General features: G+C 41.6%; 1 protein-coding gene across 8 annotated transcripts in view; it reads right to left on the minus strand.

Moving 5' to 3' along the window:
• MTHFS (methenyltetrahydrofolate synthetase) overlaps positions 1–20,032 on the minus strand; it is a 305,315-nt gene that overhangs the window by 87,214 nt on the left and 198,069 nt on the right. For 4 of the 8 annotated variants that reach the window (XR_009699487.1, XR_009699486.1, XM_061181708.1 and 1 more), the window contains exon 5: positions 10,399–10,528. The exons of the other annotated variants lie outside the window; for them this stretch is intronic. Coding sequence is in view for 2 of the 4 variants with exons in the window: in XM_061181708.1 (XP_061037691.1) it covers positions 10,399–10,528 (130 nt within the window). In the remaining 2 variants the exon portion in view is untranslated. The remainder of the gene's footprint in view (positions 1–10,398; positions 10,529–20,032) is intronic. 8 annotated transcript variants of the gene reach the window in all.

Consider the following 20,032-nt stretch of genomic DNA (forward strand, 5'->3'; position numbering starts at 1 on the left):
TTCACTAATTAACCACTCAAAGTTTCTTTGTCTTGTCAATTCCTCACAAATGTATTATTTCTTTGTCTAAAAAGTATAAACGCTGCCTGCTTCCGCCACTTCTTAGGTCCCATTTCTATGAGACCTGTGTGCGCAGGAATTACAATTTGTTTCTTTTTCTCTTGTTAATGTCTTGTGTCAATTTTATTAGTAGTCCAGCCACAAGAACACAAGAGGGGTAGAGGTGGAAATTTCCCCTCCCCAATACGAGGTACTTGTAGTAGTTAGACTTTCAACATCTCTCTTGAGGGGAGAAGGAGGGCAGTGAATGGGGGGGAAACACAAGTCAACCCGTAACGGGATATAAAAGAAAGAGGGGAATTGAGAAAGATGTCTTGGTTTTCGACCTAAACAGTGACGTGAATGGTGTGCCATTTATGAAAGTGGGAGAGAAGGGGTGTCTCCAGGTGGGACCAGATTTGTGGGGGAAAGTAAATAAAGAATTGTTTTGAAAAATCCATGTTTGCGATATCTATGGGACGCTTGAGTTGCCAGTATAGAGAAAACAGTTGCATTTTCAAAACTGGAGATCAGAAAAGAGGTATGGGCTGAGGAGGTAAATTTGGAAATAGTTGGTTTATCGAGAGTTTTTTTAAAGCCATGGAACTTGATGAGATTATCTAGCGAAGTAAACGCAGGGAGAAGAGAGCAAAGATCTTAGAACTACACCTCGGGACACTCCAACATGTAGAGGTGGTGAAGAAAAGGAGGATCAAGCTAAGAAGACAGAGACAGAGCGGGCAGTGAGGTAAGAGGAAAACCAGGAGAGTGTAGAGTCTCAGAAACCAAGTAGGAAAGCATTTCAGGAAGGAGGGACTAAACTGCTGCATTAGATGCACTGAGGGATCTAGTAAAATGAGGATTTGGTGTTGACCGTTCGATTTAACATGAAAGTCATCAGCGATGTTGACACAAGTAGTCTCAGTTGAGTGTTGGTAATTAGATCTGTTTAAGAGAACATGTAGGACTTCCCTGGTGGCGCAGTGGTTAAGAATCCGCCTGCCAATGCAAGGGACACGGGTTCGATCCCTGGTCCGGGAAGATCCCACATGCTGCCGAGCAGCTAAGCCTATGTGCCACAACTACTGAGCCTGCATGCCACAACTACTGAGCCGGCAAGCCACAACTACTGAGCCCGCAAGCCACACTACTGAGCCTGCGCTCTAGAGCCCGCGTGCCACAACTACTGAAGCCCGTGCACCTAGAGCTCGTGCTCCGCAAAAAGAGAAGCCACTGCAATGAGAAGCCCGCACACCACAACGAAGAGTAGCCCCTGCTCTCCGCAACTAGAGAAAGCCCGCGCTCAGCAACAAAGACCCAACACAGCCAAAAATAAATAAATAAATATTTTAAAAAGAGAGAACATGTAAATATAGAAAACACTTTAAAGATGTTTTTGCCTTTAGAAGAGCAGATAAATAAAGTTATAATTGGAGGAGGATGCAGGGTCCAGGAAGAGTTATTTTTTCTATGAGAGATATTGTGGTATGTTTAAATGGTGCTGGGAATGGTTCAGTAGAGGGGAAAATTGTTATTGAAGGAGAGATGATAATTACAGGAGCAAAGTATATGAGTAGGAGAGAGGGTTCGGAATTCAGGGCACAAGTAGAGAAATAGGCCTTAGGCAGAAGCAGAGAGAGTTTATCCTTTGAGAAAGAAGGGAAGACACACTATGTATGTATAGGTATTAGTAGCCATGCAGAGCTGGTAGTAGACAATAAGGATGTTCTATTCTGATCACTTCTATTTTCCTACATTTTAAAAAAGCAAGATCATTAACTTAGACTGAAAAAGGGATGGGAGTGGGGCGTGGGGCTTTGGGAAGAAGGTTGAAATAGTTATCCAGGAGGCTGGGCAAAGGAACTGACCAGAATCATGGAGAAGGCTTCGAGAGCAAGAGCACTGAGTGTGGTTGCTTTTTTCTCTAGTTACATTTAGCAGCTTAGTTGCAGGTGAAATGTCACCAGATTAGGTGAGTATGGCAGAGGAAGACGGGGGAGAGAGTTGAGCGGTTAAGCAAGTGAGTTGTCATAATGATGAACCATGGAATTCATGATAGATAAAAATGAAAGTCAAGAAGTAGAGTTCATGACTAGCAGTCCTTAGAGAGTCAAAGAATTGACCCTCGAGGAAGCGTGCTAGAAAGGTAAGAGGTGGTGGTAGAATGGGAAATTTGAATCAAGATGTTGGAAGTGGTGTGACTACAAGTAATGGCTGAAATGTGACAGAGGAAAAGCTCGTGAGAGGAGAGGAGATCAAGAAGCCAAGAGGCCGTGCTTTGGGATGAGAAGTCTACCTAGATGTTTAGGTCACCAAGCATGATGACTGCAGAGACAGGCAGTAAATGCAAATGCTAACATTTCAACGAATGAATGATCAGAAGGGAATGAGCACAAAGACTGGGCAGCAGTGCTACAAGGAGGATTAATGGGTAGTACAACTGATGACATTTGCTAAAGGAGCTGGGAGTCCTTACGGAGAAAGGAGCATTGGTCAGGTAGCAGCAATGACAAATCAAGGAGATTTACTCCTTTATCAAGTCCTATGACATAAGGGTGTCGGGGTTAATGGTGGGTTTCTTCTCTCCTGCTCAGCTTCTCTTCTACCCTTCTCTCCTGCTCACCCATCTTCTAGCTGACCTGTCCACAGCTGAGCATAGGAGGAAAAGGAATAGAGGAAAAAGTCTTACTTGGCTGGTACTTTTGTGACATCTAGAGACTTCTATGGGTTTCTTGGAGTTTGGGAAACTGGGAAACTTCATCTTAAATTTCTGTGATGTGCAATGTTCATTGCAGCTCTATTTACAAAAGCCAGGACATGGAAGCAACCTAAGTGTCCATTGACAGATGAATGGATAAAGAAGATGTGGCACCTATATACAATGGAATATTACTCAGCCATAAAAAGAAACGAAATTGAGTTATTTGTAGTGAGGTGGATGGACCTAGAGTCTGTCATACAGAGTGAAGTAAGTCAGAAATAGAAAAACAAATACCGTATGCTAACGCATATATATGGAATCTAAAAAAAAAAAAAAAAAAGGTTCTGAAGAACCTAGGGGCAGGACAGGAATAAAGACACAGATGTAGAGAATGGACTTGAGGACACAGGGAGAGGGAAGGGTAAGCTGGGACGAAGTGAGAGAGTGGCATTGACACATATACACTACCAAACGTAAAATAGATAGCTAGTGGGAAGCAGCCGCATAGCACAGGGAGACCAGCTCGGTGCTTTGTGACCACCTAGAGGAGTGGGATAGGGAGGGTGGGAGGGAGATGCAAGAGGGAAGGGATATGGGGATATATGTATATGTATAGCTGATTCACTTTGTTATACAGCAGAAACTAACACAACATTGTGAAGTAATTATACTCCAATACAGATAATAAAAAAAAAAATTTCTGTGATGTGGATGATGCCTTTCCTCTAGCCTGGCTAGTTATGACTCCAACACTGAAACCCAGCATCCAGAGGTGGGCCTCATATACATTCTCGTTGTGGGAGCCCAATTGCCCTCCTGGTGGCCCTCTTGGACCAAGACCCTTGGGCAAAGTCTACATTCCATGCTGGTTTTCTCCCATAGGGCCCATGCCTGCTCTATGGAAAAACTCTTGAGAGCCTGCCCTGCCAATGGTGGGAGTCCCCCCTCCCCCCCAGGGCAGCCCTCCTTCTCCAGGTTCTGCTTCCATGGGTTGAGAGCATGCTGCAGCCTCTTGCCTTTAGAGTTCATAGGCCTGAGTCCACTACTGTGTCCTTTCAACCTAGTAACACATTCAAGCTCTAAAAGTGAAGACATTCTCACTAAACCTGGGGTGATCTCAGTGGGAAGATGCCACAGCACTGCAGCAACTTTCTCCAGAGATGTTTTCTCTTTCTCCTTCCACATTCACTCTTTCATACTCTGCAGGAGAGTGATGGACTAAGGGACAAAAGAACCTGGTTTTGGCCACTCCCTCCAAAAATTCTGCAAAAGGGGCAGCAGCAAACTTTGAAGCATGGGGAAACATGGCGCCTATTATTTTATTCTTAGCCTCAGGGCTATAATGAGTCTCAGATAACACTCTGCTTAATGTTCTCAGCCTTCTTCACTCCTCTGCAACTTGAAATTCAGATTTTGTTAGTGATATTATTTTTACTTTTCCAAGGTTTATAAATCTTATATCTGGCTCTGTCACTATAATTCCCACAATAAAAGGACCACCAGTCCTCAGTTTTTTCATTCCTCAGGGGTTTTTTTGGGTTTTTTTGCTTTTTTTTTTGTTTTTTTAATGTCTTGGTTGCCTTGATTTCGTTGTCAGTTAGGTTCTTTGCTCAGATACTCGAAAGACTGCTTGACTACATAGAAGACTCATATGTTGCACTTTCTTTTGCTCAAAACTTTATAGATACTGCTCCACTGACTTCCATCTCTAAATGACCATCTAGTTCTTTTACTGTGGACTCTCCTTTGTGAATTTGTTGCCTCGATTTTAGAGTTGAGTTGTTTTATTGTTCTTCTTTTCTCCCTAGAAAAGCTCGTGTGTGCTATAATTCTCATTTGAGCATTTCCACATATGGTCTCCATACTTGAAGGATGATTTGGCTGGTTTAAAATTATTGGGTCAAACCTTCTCTTCCCTTGAACTTTAGTCATTGTGCCATTGTATTGTGGCATTGGATTTTGCTGTGGAAACATCTGAGGTCAGCCAGATGTTTTTCTTTGTGGGTATCTTGCTTTTTCTGCCTGGCACATGAAGAGATCTTTTATCTTCTTTTTTTAAACTATATAAATTAACAACCTGTATTCAGCAAATCCTAATATCCCATATCATTCTATGCCCATTTTTCCTGGAACATGGTGGGTTCTTTCAATCTGCATCTTTCCTGCTTATCTCAGGGAAGTTTTTCTTTAGTTACATTTTAGGCTGTGATTTTTTGTTTCATTTGTTTCCATGTCATTTATTCTCTACTTCCTGGCACATAATTTATTTTATGTGGGGCCATATTTATTGATTATTTATATCAATTAGTCCTTCTTGAATTGCTTTTATCTCTGACTCCTCTCCACTCACTCAAGCCCTTCTTCTATGTCGGCAATTCAGTTTTCAGTGTGTCTTTTCTAATCCTTGATAGTTCCAATTTAGTTATTAGTTATGTAATCCTGTTGTTTTGGTTCTCTCTCCTTTTTCATTTTATTCTATTTTTAAAAATCTGTTGTCAAGCACTTAGTTTATGGAATTCACATTATTAAGATCTTTAGAGTAAAGTACTCTCCAGTAATCTTCTTTTCCTTGGGATATCCTCTTTTGCAGACTATTTCTTGATCAGTCTTTGACTTGCAATAATAATCTTGCCATTTTCTGTGTTATTTTAATAAAACCATTATTTTTTCAGTTTTGTTGAGGTCTAATTGACAGATAAAATTGTAAGATATTTAAAGTGTATAACATAATGACTTGATATACATATACTTTGTGAAAAGATTCCCCCATCAAGTTAATTAACACATCCATCACCATATATGTATATATATATTTTTCTGTCTTTTTTAGTGCGAACATTTAAGTTCAACTCTAGTAGCAAATTTCAGTTATACAATACAGTGTTATCAATGTTTCATATTAGATCCTCAGACCCTTATTCACCTTGTAACTGAAAGTTTCTACCCTTTTACCAACCTCTCCCTATTTCTCCTACCTACTCCTCAGCACCTAGCGACTACTTTTCTACTCTCTGTTTCTATGAGTTCAACTTTTTAAATTTTTTCTTTTTAGATTCCACACATAAGTGATACCACGTGGTATTTGTCTTTCTCTGTTTGCCTTATTTCACTTAGCAAAACACCCTCCAGTGAAACCATTATTTTTACTGTTTACAGTTAGTGAGTGATTTCCTATGTGCCAGACCCTGTTCTATGCACGTTCTATTTATTAACCCTCCAATTCTCATAACAATCCTGTGAGGTAGGTACTAGTATTAGCCCTATTTTAAAGATGATGAGATTGTACGTTTGAACAGTTGCTATGATATTTGTTTTCATCTTGCTAATGCTCATGTGGGCAGTATTATCCCTACTTTTCACTTGCTCCAGTTTAGGATGGAAGAATTCTCTTTGACACCATTTTACCTTCATATGACATCTGATTATCTTCTTTTCCGGCTATAGTTTGGGAGCTGGAGTAATGTGTCCTGTTGTTCTTTCTACAACCATAGGGTTTGGGAGGAGAGGGGAGAAGAAAGAAAAATCTCCTTCAAGATTTTGTGAAATGTCCTGGTTCACTGCCTTTCATTTAATATGGGACTTCCCTGGTGGCGCAGTAGTTAAGAATCCACCTGCCAATGCAGGGGACACAGGTTTGAGCCCTGGTCCAGGAAGATCCCACATGCCGTGGAGCAGCTAAGCCCTTGAGCCACAACTACTTAGCCCTAGAGCCTGTGCTCCACAACAAGAGAAGCCACCACACTGAGAAGCCCATGCACAACAACGAAGAATAGCCCCCTCTCACCTCAACTAGAGAAAGCCCGTGTGCAGCAACGAAGACCCAACGCAGCCAAAAATAAATTAATTAACTAAAAAAAAAAAAAAAAAAGATAAAATGCTCTAATAAATCCCCAAATTTAGTAGAGAGCCCTAAACAACGGAAATTCCTGGATTTTGTTCTGTGCATTAGAGGATATTCTAGAAGGCTGCAATGACTGGGAACTGAAGCTCATTCCCTTGAGGATTTTCCTTGATGTTTCCTCCAGGTAGCTCACTCACCTCAGTGTTTGAGATCTGAGAAAAAAATTCTCAAGATTTTTTAAACAGTTGATCTTTCCCCAGTACACTTTTGAGGTGAGATAGAAGTGGTACTAAGACCCATACAGAGTCTTGCCAATAACTCTGAATTCTTTCTTAGGAACTTTTTTTTTTAAGTTGGGACATGAAAGAGTACCACTTTAAATAGTACCACTTCCTGCTTTCCTTTTTGGTGATTTTACTATTTTTTTACTTATGTGGTCAGATATTAGGAAGGGGGAAGTTTCTATGACCTGGCTTTATTCTATCATCTTTACCCAAAACCTGGCTGGTATTTTATGACTTCCTTAAATAACTCCTTCTGGCAATCAATGTTTGTTTTTTCCCCAGGACAGAAATTTCCATTTTATCATAAAAGCCATGCTAAATACGATATCAAACTACTGAGATTCAATTACAAGAGATGTTTTGTTTTTGCTTTTTTTTGAATATATGTGTTCCACAGACTAAGTATAACCTGAAAAAATGCAATCCTCAGAAGCTCTCCCTTCCTCACAGGGGGCCTATTTGTACGGTCATTTTTGGTCAAGATGCTTTTGTTTCTGGACATGGTCTCCCTACCATCTGAGAATAGAAGTTGATCTTTAAAATTAGACCTTAGAAACTTTAATTATGTCAGGAGTAAAATGAATAAACAAACAAACAAAAAAGCCAAAAGGAAATGCTTCTATTATTTATGTTTTAAATGAGTTTCTTCCTCTGGAAGCCTCAGAGGAGGAGATATTTTTAAATGTTCTTAAAAAGTAACTTTTACAGTGTTTTTCCCAATTGCTAAGTTGAGACCTCGTTCATGCTTCTGATTTTGTTCGTTGGGATGGGAGAAGGGGGAATAGAAATGATGGCTAATTGCAGAAGAGCCACTTCTACGAAGCCACAGCAGGGGGAGGGAGGAAGCAGAGGCCTCTGATTCACTTTGAAGGGGAGACTCGCTACTCCTCCTCCTCCTTCTTTGGCTTGTGCTTTTGGCTGGTGCTTTTGGCTTGTGTTGTTTTGCCCCCAAGAGAGATGTGTTTTCACATTTACTTTGTGTTGAGAAAAAGACACATCCAATCAAAGGGATGAAGCTGCCCTTGACATTAATAAAGTTGATGAAGATAAAAAAGGGAAATGTAGGTACATCAGACTTCTCCACTCCTAAGGTTTCAACTCCAGGGACTTCTTGCATCTTTAAGCTGTTTCTCTCTCCTGAGCTCCAAACGCCTACTTGACTTCTCCATCTGGAGGGCCCTAAAAGTCAGCATGTCACAGAGCAACCTCAGCTCTTGCCAGACTCACACGCATCAAATGTGCACAGATCTCTCCTTTACTCAGTGGATGGGACCACTTATGTAGACCAGGAATTCAGGAATCATTCCTTCCTCTTCACTCAATCCACTCAGGAAACAGGTCATATAAATTCTACCTCTGAAACATCTCTCCGTGACATACTTTTCCATCACTATTGTTCCTGCTATGTTTCAGGCGTCCTGATCTCTCATCTGAAAGATTGCAGTAGCCCAACTAGTCCCTATGGTAGATAGTGTTTACCAAGGTAGCTGCACCAATGTCTCCCATCCCCCATGCTCATATGCAATATGATCTTGACTCTCCTGCATGGGGAGTGCAGGTGGAGTCTACTTTCCCTCCCCTTGAATTTGAGCCGGCACTGGGACCTGTTTCAGTCGATGAATGCAGCAAAAGTAAGTTCCCAGGCTGGGCTTCAGAGATCTACATTTCCTACCTTTGCCACTTGGAATGCTCCCTCCAGAAGCCATTCTCCTGAAACCACTGTCTTGTGAAGAATTCCAAGCTACCACCCTCCCACTGGAGAAAGAAAGGCCTCTCTCCACTGGGAAGGGGGCTGAGGAGTACTGAAGGGCCAGACAGCAGAACAAAGCCTTCTTAGACCTTCCAGCCAAGTTCAACCACCAGCTGAAGTGTAGCCAGTACCAGTGGAGCAGATCTGTCCAGCCCAACTCTGCCTGGATTCCTGACCCACAGTAACAGGAGTGAAAGAAATGACTCTTGTGGACTTCCCTGGTGGTGCAGTGGTTAACGAATCCGCCTGCCAATGCAGGAGACACGGGTTCGAGCCCTGGTCCGGGAAGATCCCACATGCCGTGGAGCAACTAAGCCCGTGTGCCACAACTACTGAGCCCGTGTGCCACAACTACTGAGCCTGCGCTCAAGAGCCTGTGCTCCAGAGCCTGTGCTCCGCAGCAAGAGAAGCCACCACAATGAGAAGCCCGTGCACTGCAACGAAGAGTAGCCCCCGCTCTCCACAACTAGAGAAAGTCCATGCACAGCAACCAAGACCCAGTGCAGCCAAAAATAAATAAATAAAATAAATAAATTACAAAAAAATAGAAAAGCACTAAAATATATATACATATATATACATATATATATATATATATATATATATATGTATATATATATATATATATATATAAAAGAAATGACTCTTGTGTTCAGCCAGTAGGCTTGGGGTAGTTTGTTACACAGAAATAGATAGTAAAGACAGTTGCTGTACGTCTAGTTCCACAGTTCTAGACTCTTTGCCGTACTGCCACCAGTGCTGTGATCCTGAACTCAGAGTGATCACATCACTGCCTTTCCTACAGAATCAAAGCCAAACCGTATTTAGCCCTTTGCTGAATAACCTTCTCAGGCAACCCCTTCTCTCTAGCCCAGTTCCAGCTTTAATCACTCCTTCCTTCACTCCTGACACGCCCAGTTTCCTCAACAGCCCAGACATTCATCTCCCTGTGCACGGTATCACATGATCCTGTATCCCACTGATGTTCTTCCTTCATCAAAACCATACCTGGTGGAAAGTTCAATTCCTCTGTGAAGTCTCGGAGGGCCCATAGCTTTCCCCTACCCAGCCCCTCTGCTAGCTCTGCTTGTTCAGGACCTCCTCCCAGACCTGACTGCACACTGGAATCACCAGAGCAGACTGAAAAACAATTTCCTCAACTTCTCCCCAACCTATGGAATCAGGGACTAGGGGTGAGGCCTAGACATCTGGATTTTTTAAGCTCCCAGGAGGCATGGACATGCCCAGCAGAGACTGGCATCAAGGCCTGACTTCGTACTGAATTATTTGCCACATTGCCTGCCTTCTCCAGCAGCTGGAGTTCCCAGAGGACAGGAACTGCTTACTCATATCCATGTCCCTGGGTCTAGCCTCCCCCTTATTGAACACAGAAAGGAAGGAGTGGTGTTGGGAGGTCTGTAAAGCAGAGTCAGAAAGGCCAGGAGAGGGGACTTCCCTGGTGGCGCAGTGGGTAAGACTCCATGCTCCCAATGCAGGGGGCCCGAGTTCGATCCCCAGTCGGGGAACTAGATCCCACATGCGTGCTGTGACTAAGAGTTCACATGCCACAACTAGGGAGACGGCGAACCGCAACTAAGGAGCCCTGGAACCACAACTAAGGAGCCCATTGCTGCAACTAAGGATCCCATGAGCCGCAACTAAGGAGCTTGCCTGCCACAACTAAGACCGGATGCAACCAAATAAATAAATAAATTTTTAAAAAGGCCAGGAGACCAGTGTCCGCCTTGAAGGAAGAAAGAAGCCAAAGAGGCCAGAGACAGACCTGTTTGTCACCTGCTCTCAGCACAGTACTTCCCATGCTCCAACCCATCATGTTTCTAGACCCGTCCAACTGGGAGCCCCGGAGGAACAGGGGCTGATTCTCCTCCCTACTGCAGAGCTTGATCTTGTGCCTAGAAGAGAATAACCACACATAAAAATTAATGGAATGAACGAATGAGGCTTAGAAACCAAGATGAAACTGACCAGTTCCGACTGAGTTCTCTCTTCTGGTCGGTTTCTACGCCATGTCTCTCAGGCCTGGTCTTGGTAACACTGACTTACTGTCCACAAGACATAATCTTCTCTACCTCATCCAGTTCTGAGAGTACAGAGTGCCAGTTAGGCCGACCTGCATGAAAGGATCTGCCTAGAGCTACCTATGAGTCCTTGTTCAATTTCCACTCACAAGAGCTGCTTGCCATGCCTGTATCCGAGGGGGATGTGTCATTATATCAAACCCATTTCTGTATCCACAAAGGTTACTGTTTATTTCTGCTGCTGGGTCCCTTGCCGAATAGGCAAACTTTAGCTAGATGCCCAAGAGAATAGTTACTGATGTATATTAAGGATGGAATGAAACAGACAGAAACAGTAATGACAAAAAATGAGCTAAAAAGTCAAGTGATGGCGTGTTTTCTCAATTAAGCTATACTCTCTTTGGTGCTAAATATCCAAAAGTCAGTTAAAGGAGTACCAACTGACTACAACTCTCTATTCCTTGAATGAGATTCTATATACTCTTACCCACCTTTACAGATTTTCTATTGGAAAAATATTTTTCTCAGAAATTTGTTTCTGGAGAACAATGAGAACAAGAGAGTTTTCAGTTAGGCAGAATCATTTTTCTATTTTAACAAAGGAGACCCAGGGTTTGAATTGGAGTCAGCCCTGGAGGGAGGGGTGACCCTAAGTCAACGATCAAAGTAGCCCCCCTCCCCCCTCTCCCCTCCCCTTACCCCACATGCCTTTAAGGGGTCTGAGAATGCTTCATGCCCTAGCTGACCAGCAAACGTTACCACCCCTTTTCATTTCATTTAATGCTGTCTATCTGCTAGTGGGTTTGATGTTTGTCCTGATAATGAGCAGCCTGCCAGGCTGCCAGCCAGCACTGCTCTTTAATTCAGAGCTTCCCCCCGGAACCTCATTCCTGCTGTTCTGTAACCTGGGCTCTCAGGATTTCCTGCCAAGTGGGACATGGCCTTGTCTCACATCTGCATGTGTGGCTTATTCTCAAAGACACCTGTTTTCTCCAGTGACAAGACTCACACTTCAAAAATCAGCCAGGCTTTAACACAATGGACCTTGGCCACATGACGTTTTCATTTTTCTTGAGTCAGAGGCTTGACTCTCAGGTTCAGTCCTTGAATAGCTTTGCAGAAAAGAAGCTGACATGAATATCATGCACTTAGTTTTTCCTAACTAATTGAATTTTTTAGAATCTATTCTTGAGAATGTGTCACATGCGAGACACAGGTCTAAGTGCTGGGAATATAGCAACTAAGCAAGGCAAACTATGGGCCTACTTTAATAAAGCTTACATTCTTTGTGGGGAAAGAAATTGAGAGAGAGAGGATAAATAAATAAACAAAGAAATAAGAAAACTTCAGATGGTGAACTGTGCTTTGAAGAAGATAAAACAGGGCTATGTGATGGAGGGAAGCTTCTCTGACTAGATGATGCTTGATCTGTAACCTGAATGTTGAAGAAAAGCGAGCTGTACAGTGATCTGGAGGAAGAGCACTCCATGCAGAGGGAACAGGAAGTGTAAAGCTCCTGTGGCTAGAACAGACTTGGGATGGCTGGGTGTGAGAGAAACAGAAAGCTGGCTAGTATAAATAATGTAAGTTGATGAATGTGGTACAGTTTGTCAGAGAGGTGGGCAAGGGCTAAATCATGTCATTTAATAAAATGTGCTGTTTCTTAATCTCTCCTTCTCTCTCCGATCATATATATATATATATGAGAGACAGACAGATACAAATGTCTCCTGTGAGGAGCAGCACTTATATGGGGAAGGGAAGTGCAGTGGGGTATGCTCCCAGTGGCACAGGTAAAAAAATGAGCTTAAGTAACCATATATTGATAAGCTATACAATATCCTTATCTCTCTACTCAATTTAGAATCTCAAGTACATGTGTATTACTAAGGATACCAGGTATAGGACACTAGATGTCTATTCATTAACATTTATTCAATACATAAGTGGTGCCAGATGGTAAGCTAGAGCAGGGATCAACAAACCTTTTCTGTAAAGGTTCCGATAATGAATATTTTAGGCTTTGCAGGCCATATACAGTCTCTCTCACGTATACTGTTTTGTTTTTTGCCACTCTTGAAAAATGTAAAAACCATGCCTAGCATGAGGGCTGTACACAAACAGGCCACAGGCTAGATTTCCCCTGTGGACCATAGTTTGCCAGCCCCTGGCCTGAAGGTCAACAAGACATGTCCTTACCGTAAAGATGCCCTAAATCTGGTGGGGGAGAAGACAGACCTGATAATACAGAGTGATAGAGATGAGTTCACAGCAGGATGAAAGGACTCGGGGAGGGCAGTTAACCCAATACCAGAGGACCAAGGCAGGCTTTCTGCTGAAGCGACGTCTAAGAGGATGGGTGGGAGCCAGCCAGGTGAAGAGGGGAAAATGAAGATTCAAGCAGGAAGAAAGACAGCATAGGCAAGGGCCTGGAGATGAGCACAGTCACAGGATAAATTCCAGGAGCAGCAAATCTCTTCACTATGTCTGGAATCAAAGGTTGTAAACACGAATGCTATAGAGGCTGGGTGGTGAGCAGAGGACAGCAGGCCCTGGGAGGAGCCGCGGCACCGCATAGCACTGCTGACCTTGGGGTCAGCCTCTCGGGCACGGCGAGGGGTGGTGGAGACTGTGCCCTGCCTAAAGAGCGGCTGGTGCTTAGCTCCTGCTGACGGGATGTGGCCCAATGTTGGCAAATCTGATTCTTCAAAAGACAGAAGAAGTTTTGATTTTAAGGTGAGATTCCATATTTTCAAAGATTGGTGATGAATTTTTAATCAATGTAAATACCGTGAGGATCAGTATTCTGTGGGCACAAAGATGTCTGCAGGCCAATTTTGGGCACTTGGCCTCTGGTTTACAGGCTCTGGACTACAGTATAAAGGGCCGGGGGTGAGACCACAGAGGCCAGTCAGGGCCCTAGGGACTGGATGATGAAGAAGAAGAAGAAGAAGAAGAAGGAAGGAAAGGGGAGGGGAAGGAGGAGGAGGACATGGGTGGCAGGGGAGGGGCAGGGGGAAGACGAGGAGGAGAAGGAGAAAAGAAAAGGAAACCTGGCCACGTGTCAGAGCTCATGTATAACTGGACCATACGATGCAATTTGTATTTGTAAGGGAGAAGTCGTGTGGGTGAGCTAAGCCTGCAGAGCACACGGCTGCACTGATCTGGGAGGTTGGGGGCCTGGGGGCCGTGGGAGACACTCGTACCTTCTGAAGAAGGGTGGCGGGAGCAGAGAGGTCTCTAAGACTCTGAATCTGCTGGGAGACAGCCGCCCATGTAAGGTGAATCCCTCTCTGGAGTGGCGCAGTGGAAGAGAATAAGAATGGGTTCCAACATATATACGCTACCAAACGTAAAACAGATAGCTAGTGGGAAGCCGCCACATAGCACAGGGAGATCAGCTCGGTGCTTTGTGACCACCTAGAAGGGTGGGATAGGGAGGCTGGGAGGGAGGGAGACGCAAGAGGGAAGAGATATGGGGACATATGTGTATGTACAACTGATTCACTTTGTGATAAAGCAGAAACTAACATACCATTGTAAAGCAATTATACTCCAATAAAGATGTTAAAAAAAAAGAATGGGTTCCAGGCTCTGGACCAAGTTCATGGGCAGCTGGCCAGCCACTGAAGCTGCAGACTGACAGAAAACCGCAAACTGAACTGAGAACACCCAGTATGAGGAAAACAGGGAGAGATGAAGGCAGGAAGTTTAGAGTCATTGTTAAGAAAAGAAGATATGCAGAAGATAATCAAGGAGCAAAAGAAACCCTGCAGAGGGAATTGGGGGAGGAGATGCTGGGCCAGGCTCTACCTGTCCTCAGGGGCCAGGCTCCAGCCTCCACACCCTTGCTGCCTCCCATTCCTCCAGCTCGGAGGCTCAGCCACCTCACTCAAAGCTGCTACTGGCCGACGTCTTCCATGAGATCTGGTACCGTCCCCCCATCAGGCCCTGGAGAGTCCCTCTACCCTGCTCTGGGTCCCTTCAGACCAGTGGGGCATCAAAACTGGGTTCCCCAGGCAGTCCTCAGCTCACGTCGTATTTCAACATAAAAAATGTTTAGTATTTTCCACCTCCTAACAGCAAAAAAAAAAAAAAAAAAAAAAAATTGTATCATAACTTCTAGACTAATTAGTTTTTAGTGGTGTTTAGCTTTCTCTCTCAGTTAACATATAAGGAAAAAGTGTGGTCATGCTGTCTCATAAAATTAGTGGAGTTATTTCTCATCTTTATATTTGACTCATTTAATTATTTTCCAAAGCAGAAAACCGATGTTTGATACACAGACACATCATACACATTTACCAGGTTCATTTCATAAATGTCCTTTTGCATACATATTACATTGCCAGATTGCAAATTCAGTAAAGAGAAACTGCATATTGATTTATGATCTTGTTTTTATAACATTATAAAATGGATGAATTAATTACATTAGTTCTGCAGCATTTTAATCCTGACTTTTCTGCTTTTATTATCTATCCCGCAAGATGGGTTCTATAATTTTTTTCCAGTGGTATTTATAATAGTCCTTGAGATCCTCATTAGCATGTTTGGTTGAATTGACAAAAACATCAGATGTTTGTCACAACGGACAGTAAGAACTATCTGACTGAGTGGTTTTACAGTGAGGATTAACTTTGCCAAATAGATTATATGGCAGATATTTTAACATACATTTAATAAAACAAACTTATAGTTCCAAGGTTTGATGAAACTATATTCAAAGCACATGATAATAAAAAAACACTATATCAAAAAAGATTGTCTCAGCAAAAGTGGAAGGCATTAGCAAACAATATGTTGCTATTTTAAAACTATAACAACAATTTAAAAACTATATCTGGTTAAACAAGGTGCCTCTAAGTGAAATAATAGTCTGGATTATTAATAGATAATTTATAATATTGTAAAAGCCTTTTCTGTGTACTTCCCAGTAACTGAAAAAGTGAATGACTCTCTGAGTGGATAACTAATCCTTTTCCAAGCCGGGTGGCTCCTAATTCTTTGCCTTTAATAAAACTGAAAAAATTTTGATGATAAATCAGTGTGAATTTTAGTAAATAAGTCAAAAGGCATTCAAAGCATTAAGCAACAGTGATGTAGCAAAGTTCTATTTCTGTGTAATTTTTTATATGAACAAGTTTTCTCAATGTTTCCATCTACTAAAAAAGGAGTAGGAACAAAATAGATGCTGGACTCCACTTCATTGCATACATAAGTCACATTCATACAGAGATATAAGAAATAATTGGGAAAACCCTCATTCTCCTCATTAATAAGTATATTTCCAATAAAAATTACTTATATTTAATAATCATTAGTAAAAAGTTAATATATGTTGTGACTTTTGATCATGTACTTCTAATGATTATGACTTTGACTCAATACATAAGACTTTTTGAACAATTACAGCCTGTGGTCACAGAAAAAAAAAAAATTTTAAATTTAAATTTATAAGACAATCTTATTGTGATAAGTATGATAGAATGATCAATAAAAAAACTTTCAAGCATGAAATATATGTGCACTAACATAAAATTCTGTGGAAGAAGTAGAAGAAAAAACACGAATTCATGGATAAAAGGAAAACATAAAATTTCAAAATGTTGAAGAAAGGAGTTTATGTATTTCTGTAAGTGGATGAAGGGGGTTTCATATCACATGGCATTTAGATTCCATTGGATCCATCTTTAGATATATGAATTCTTATTTGAAAATTGTCCGTTTTTGCAGTATATTGGAAATCACATCCTTTGCTATTATTTAAATAGATGCAAAATTTTAGATACTAATTTTTGTGCATAAGAGTCATAGTTTTTCAAAAAGTCATTTAGAGGTATATGAGCAAAATGCTTGAAGACTGCTGTCCTAGACCCTTAGAGCTTCAAAGACCTTTGAGGATCAAGAATTCCAGTCCTGGGACTTCTCTGGCTGTCCAGTGGTTAATGCTCCGGCGCTTCCAATGCAGGGGCATGGGTTCTATCCCTGGTCAGGGAACTAAGATCCCACACGCCAGCGCAGCCAAAAACAACAACAACAAAAAGAAGTCCAGCCCCTCCACACCTCCACCAGCACCATTTTACAGATGAGAAAACTGAACGCAGAGAGAAAGAGAATGAGCTTCCTGCCCCCCCAGCGCTTTACCCTTGCCTAAGGCACAGAGTGAATCACATCCAGCCCTCGCTAAAAACGCCAGGCATCCTGACCTGCCCCCTGGTGCTCGTCCCAACACGATGCTCTGTGGTGATAGACACGCCCTCACAGGTGTGCAGGATCTACAGTAAACGCCACCCTTGCCGAGCTTCAATGTCCCATCTCTCTTCCGGGTTTCCTCAGCATTTTGTGCACCTCTCTCTAACAGCTTTCTGCTGTTGCCAACATTATCAAACAACACTGGGGCTGCTGGGACAGAAATGACATCCTGGGACCTAGAAAGACAACAGGGACAGACAGAGGGAGGAGGGTAGGCCTCCACGGGCAGGGCGCTAGTTGAAGACACAGCGAAGCTGGGACAGAGAAAAAGATGTTAACTACACTTGTTCCCGTGCCAGCCTCAGTCAGGGCTGAAGGACAGCAGAGCCAAGTGCATGGCTGGAGGCTTCTAGGGTCTCCTTAGTTATTCAGCCTCTGTCACACTTGATACCTATTCTTTGGGTCCAAGATAGACAAAGAACTATAACAGTGACATGACACTTGGGTCCACAAATACGGTAGGGCAGGCAGAAGATTTCCAAGCCTGAATAATTAATAATCAATAGCTCCACACTTGCAAAGAAGAGTAAATTATATGCATTGAGAGCCTAGTTGTGATGTCTCAGTCATTATTAAACTGGACTTTGTTATCTCAGGTATAAAACCAAGTTTATTTATCAGTATAAAATGTATGTGGCCTTCAGGTAGTACTAGCGTGCTACAATTGCAGCCTGAATTTTAAGGTGTATGTCTTTACATTGAAAAGGAGATCAATACACTTGGAATCTTTAAGTCAAAAGCAACAGAAAAACAAAAACAAAACTTTGTTATAAGGCATTTAATTCAAGTTAAACTGAGTATGATATTTTGGAATAATAGTTTTTGGTTATTTTATTTAAAACATTTATGTTCATCAAAGGGAAATGCCAAGAATAAAACAAAAATGGTACCACTCAAATACATTTTTTTGCTGACATTTTAAAAATAAAAGTAATATGGTTAAGAGAACGGAAAGACAAGCTACAGACTGGGAGAAAACATTTGCAAATTATGATCTGACAAAAGATTTCCATCCAAAGTACATAGAGAACTCTCAAAACTCAACAATAAGAAATCTAAATAAAGTCTGCAGTTTAGTTAATCATAATGTACTAATGTTGATTTCTTAAGTTTTGACAAATAAACCAAGGTGATGAAATATGTTAACAAAAGGAGAAACTGGGTGAGGGTTGTCAGGCAACTCTCTGTACCATTTCTGCAACTTGTTTGTAAATCTAAGTTTTTTTCCAAAGTAAAGTTTATTTAGGAAAACTCGACAAAAAGGAAATACACAACTAAATTCAAAAATTGGCAGAAGACATGAATAGACACTTCACCAAAGAAGACACATAGAGGACAAATGTGAACATCAAAAGGTGTTAAGAACATCGGTGAAAATAATGGTAAGACTAAGGACTTTGAAAATTCTCTCCTGCATTCCTCCATAAAAGTAACAAGAACACAGGCAAAAATTGCCTAAATCAGCTTTTTCCAAACTCTGATTTTAACCAGAAGCTCGCAACAATCTAAAGAGCATTTATTTTTTTAATTTATTTTTTTAAAAAAGAGCTGGATTTCAGTAAGTATAACAAACTTTGTGGCATTTAACTTACCCATTTAACTCAAACCTCCCTATTCCCCGATCCCAGTTCCACAGTGCCCTTGAAAACCAGTAGCCTGCAACCACAGCTTTGGAGACTAAACAATGCACTTCTAAGTAACACATGAATCAAGGAAGAAGTTTTGAGAAAAATCTAAAAATATTTTGACCTAAATGAAAATGCAGCTTATAAAACTTTGCATGATGTACTGAAAGCAGTACTTGGAGGGAAATTTATAACACTGAATGCATGCACTGGAAAAGAAGAAAGATCTAAAATCAGTCATCTGAGTTTTCACCCTAGGACTATAGAAAGAAGAGCAATATGAGCCTAAAGCAAGCAGAAGAAAACAAATATCAAAAATTAGAGCAGGAATCAATGGAATTCAAAGCTGGAAATCAATAGAAAAAATTAATAAAACCAAAATCTGGTTCTTTGAAAGATCGGTAAAATTGTTAAACCTCTAGTCAGGCTGAAAAGAAAGAAGACACAAATTATTAATATCAGAAATGAAAGTGGGATCCATCACTACTGATTCCAGGGACACTAAAAGGATAATAAAGGAATACTAACCTTTATGAACAACTTTAATAGCATAGATGAAATGCAACAATTCCTTGAAATACACAAACTGCCAAAACTCACACAAGGAAAATAGATTATATTAACAGGTCTATGTCTATTTTTAAAGTTGAATCAAAAGTTAAATTTCCAAAATAGAAAGCACCAGCCCAGATGGCTTCACTGGCGAATACTACCAAACATTTAAGGAAGAAAAGTTACCATTTCTCTACAATCACTTCCAGAAACTAGAGGAGGAGGGGACACATCCTAACTCTGTGCAGCCAGCATTACCCTAATACCAAAACTAGACAAAGATATTACAAGGAAGAAAAACTGCAGTCCGATATCTCTCATAAACATTGATGCAAAAATAATAGCAAATTGAATCTAGTAATGAAACAGAGAAGGACCCCATGGTCCTTACCCCCCATGTCCTCAGCCTGCCTCTTGTCTGTGGAAAAACTTTAGCCAAAGAATAAGTTTAATCAGAGAAGTTAGAAAATGCAGAAACAAAACAAAACAGTCCAACAAGACTAAATAATAATAGTTTAGTCATTAAGCATAGTCAAGGAACTTCAGTTCCTCTTCAAGGGCTATAGATAATATTCTGAGCCATATCCTGTGAGTTGTCTTGTAGAGACTGAAACCCCCAACAGGTGGAAGAAGTTAAGTACATGATGACCAGGCTGTAGCCATGACATAAGCTGCCACAATTCCGAGAATTGGCCTCAAAGAAATGGGAACAAACCGACCCTGGAACTGAAGATTAATTGTACTTAAAACAATCAAGATGATGCTGATCAGACCACCGCAGGACCAATTTCAAGATGACTGTCAGAGCTGACTGTGCTGTTTCTGCATGTAGCCCCCTCACTTCACCTATAAAAGCTCTTGCTTACTGATTGTCAGTAGGGGGGTGGGGGAGTGGGCCTTTGGACAGGAGTCCGCCCTCCCCCTAAAGCCCCACCAGCTGCCAGCA

This window comes from Eubalaena glacialis, chromosome 2, assembly GCF_028564815.1.
Source record: "Eubalaena glacialis isolate mEubGla1 chromosome 2, mEubGla1.1.hap2.+ XY, whole genome shotgun sequence".
Taxonomy (NCBI): domain Eukaryota; kingdom Metazoa; phylum Chordata; class Mammalia; order Artiodactyla; family Balaenidae; genus Eubalaena; species Eubalaena glacialis.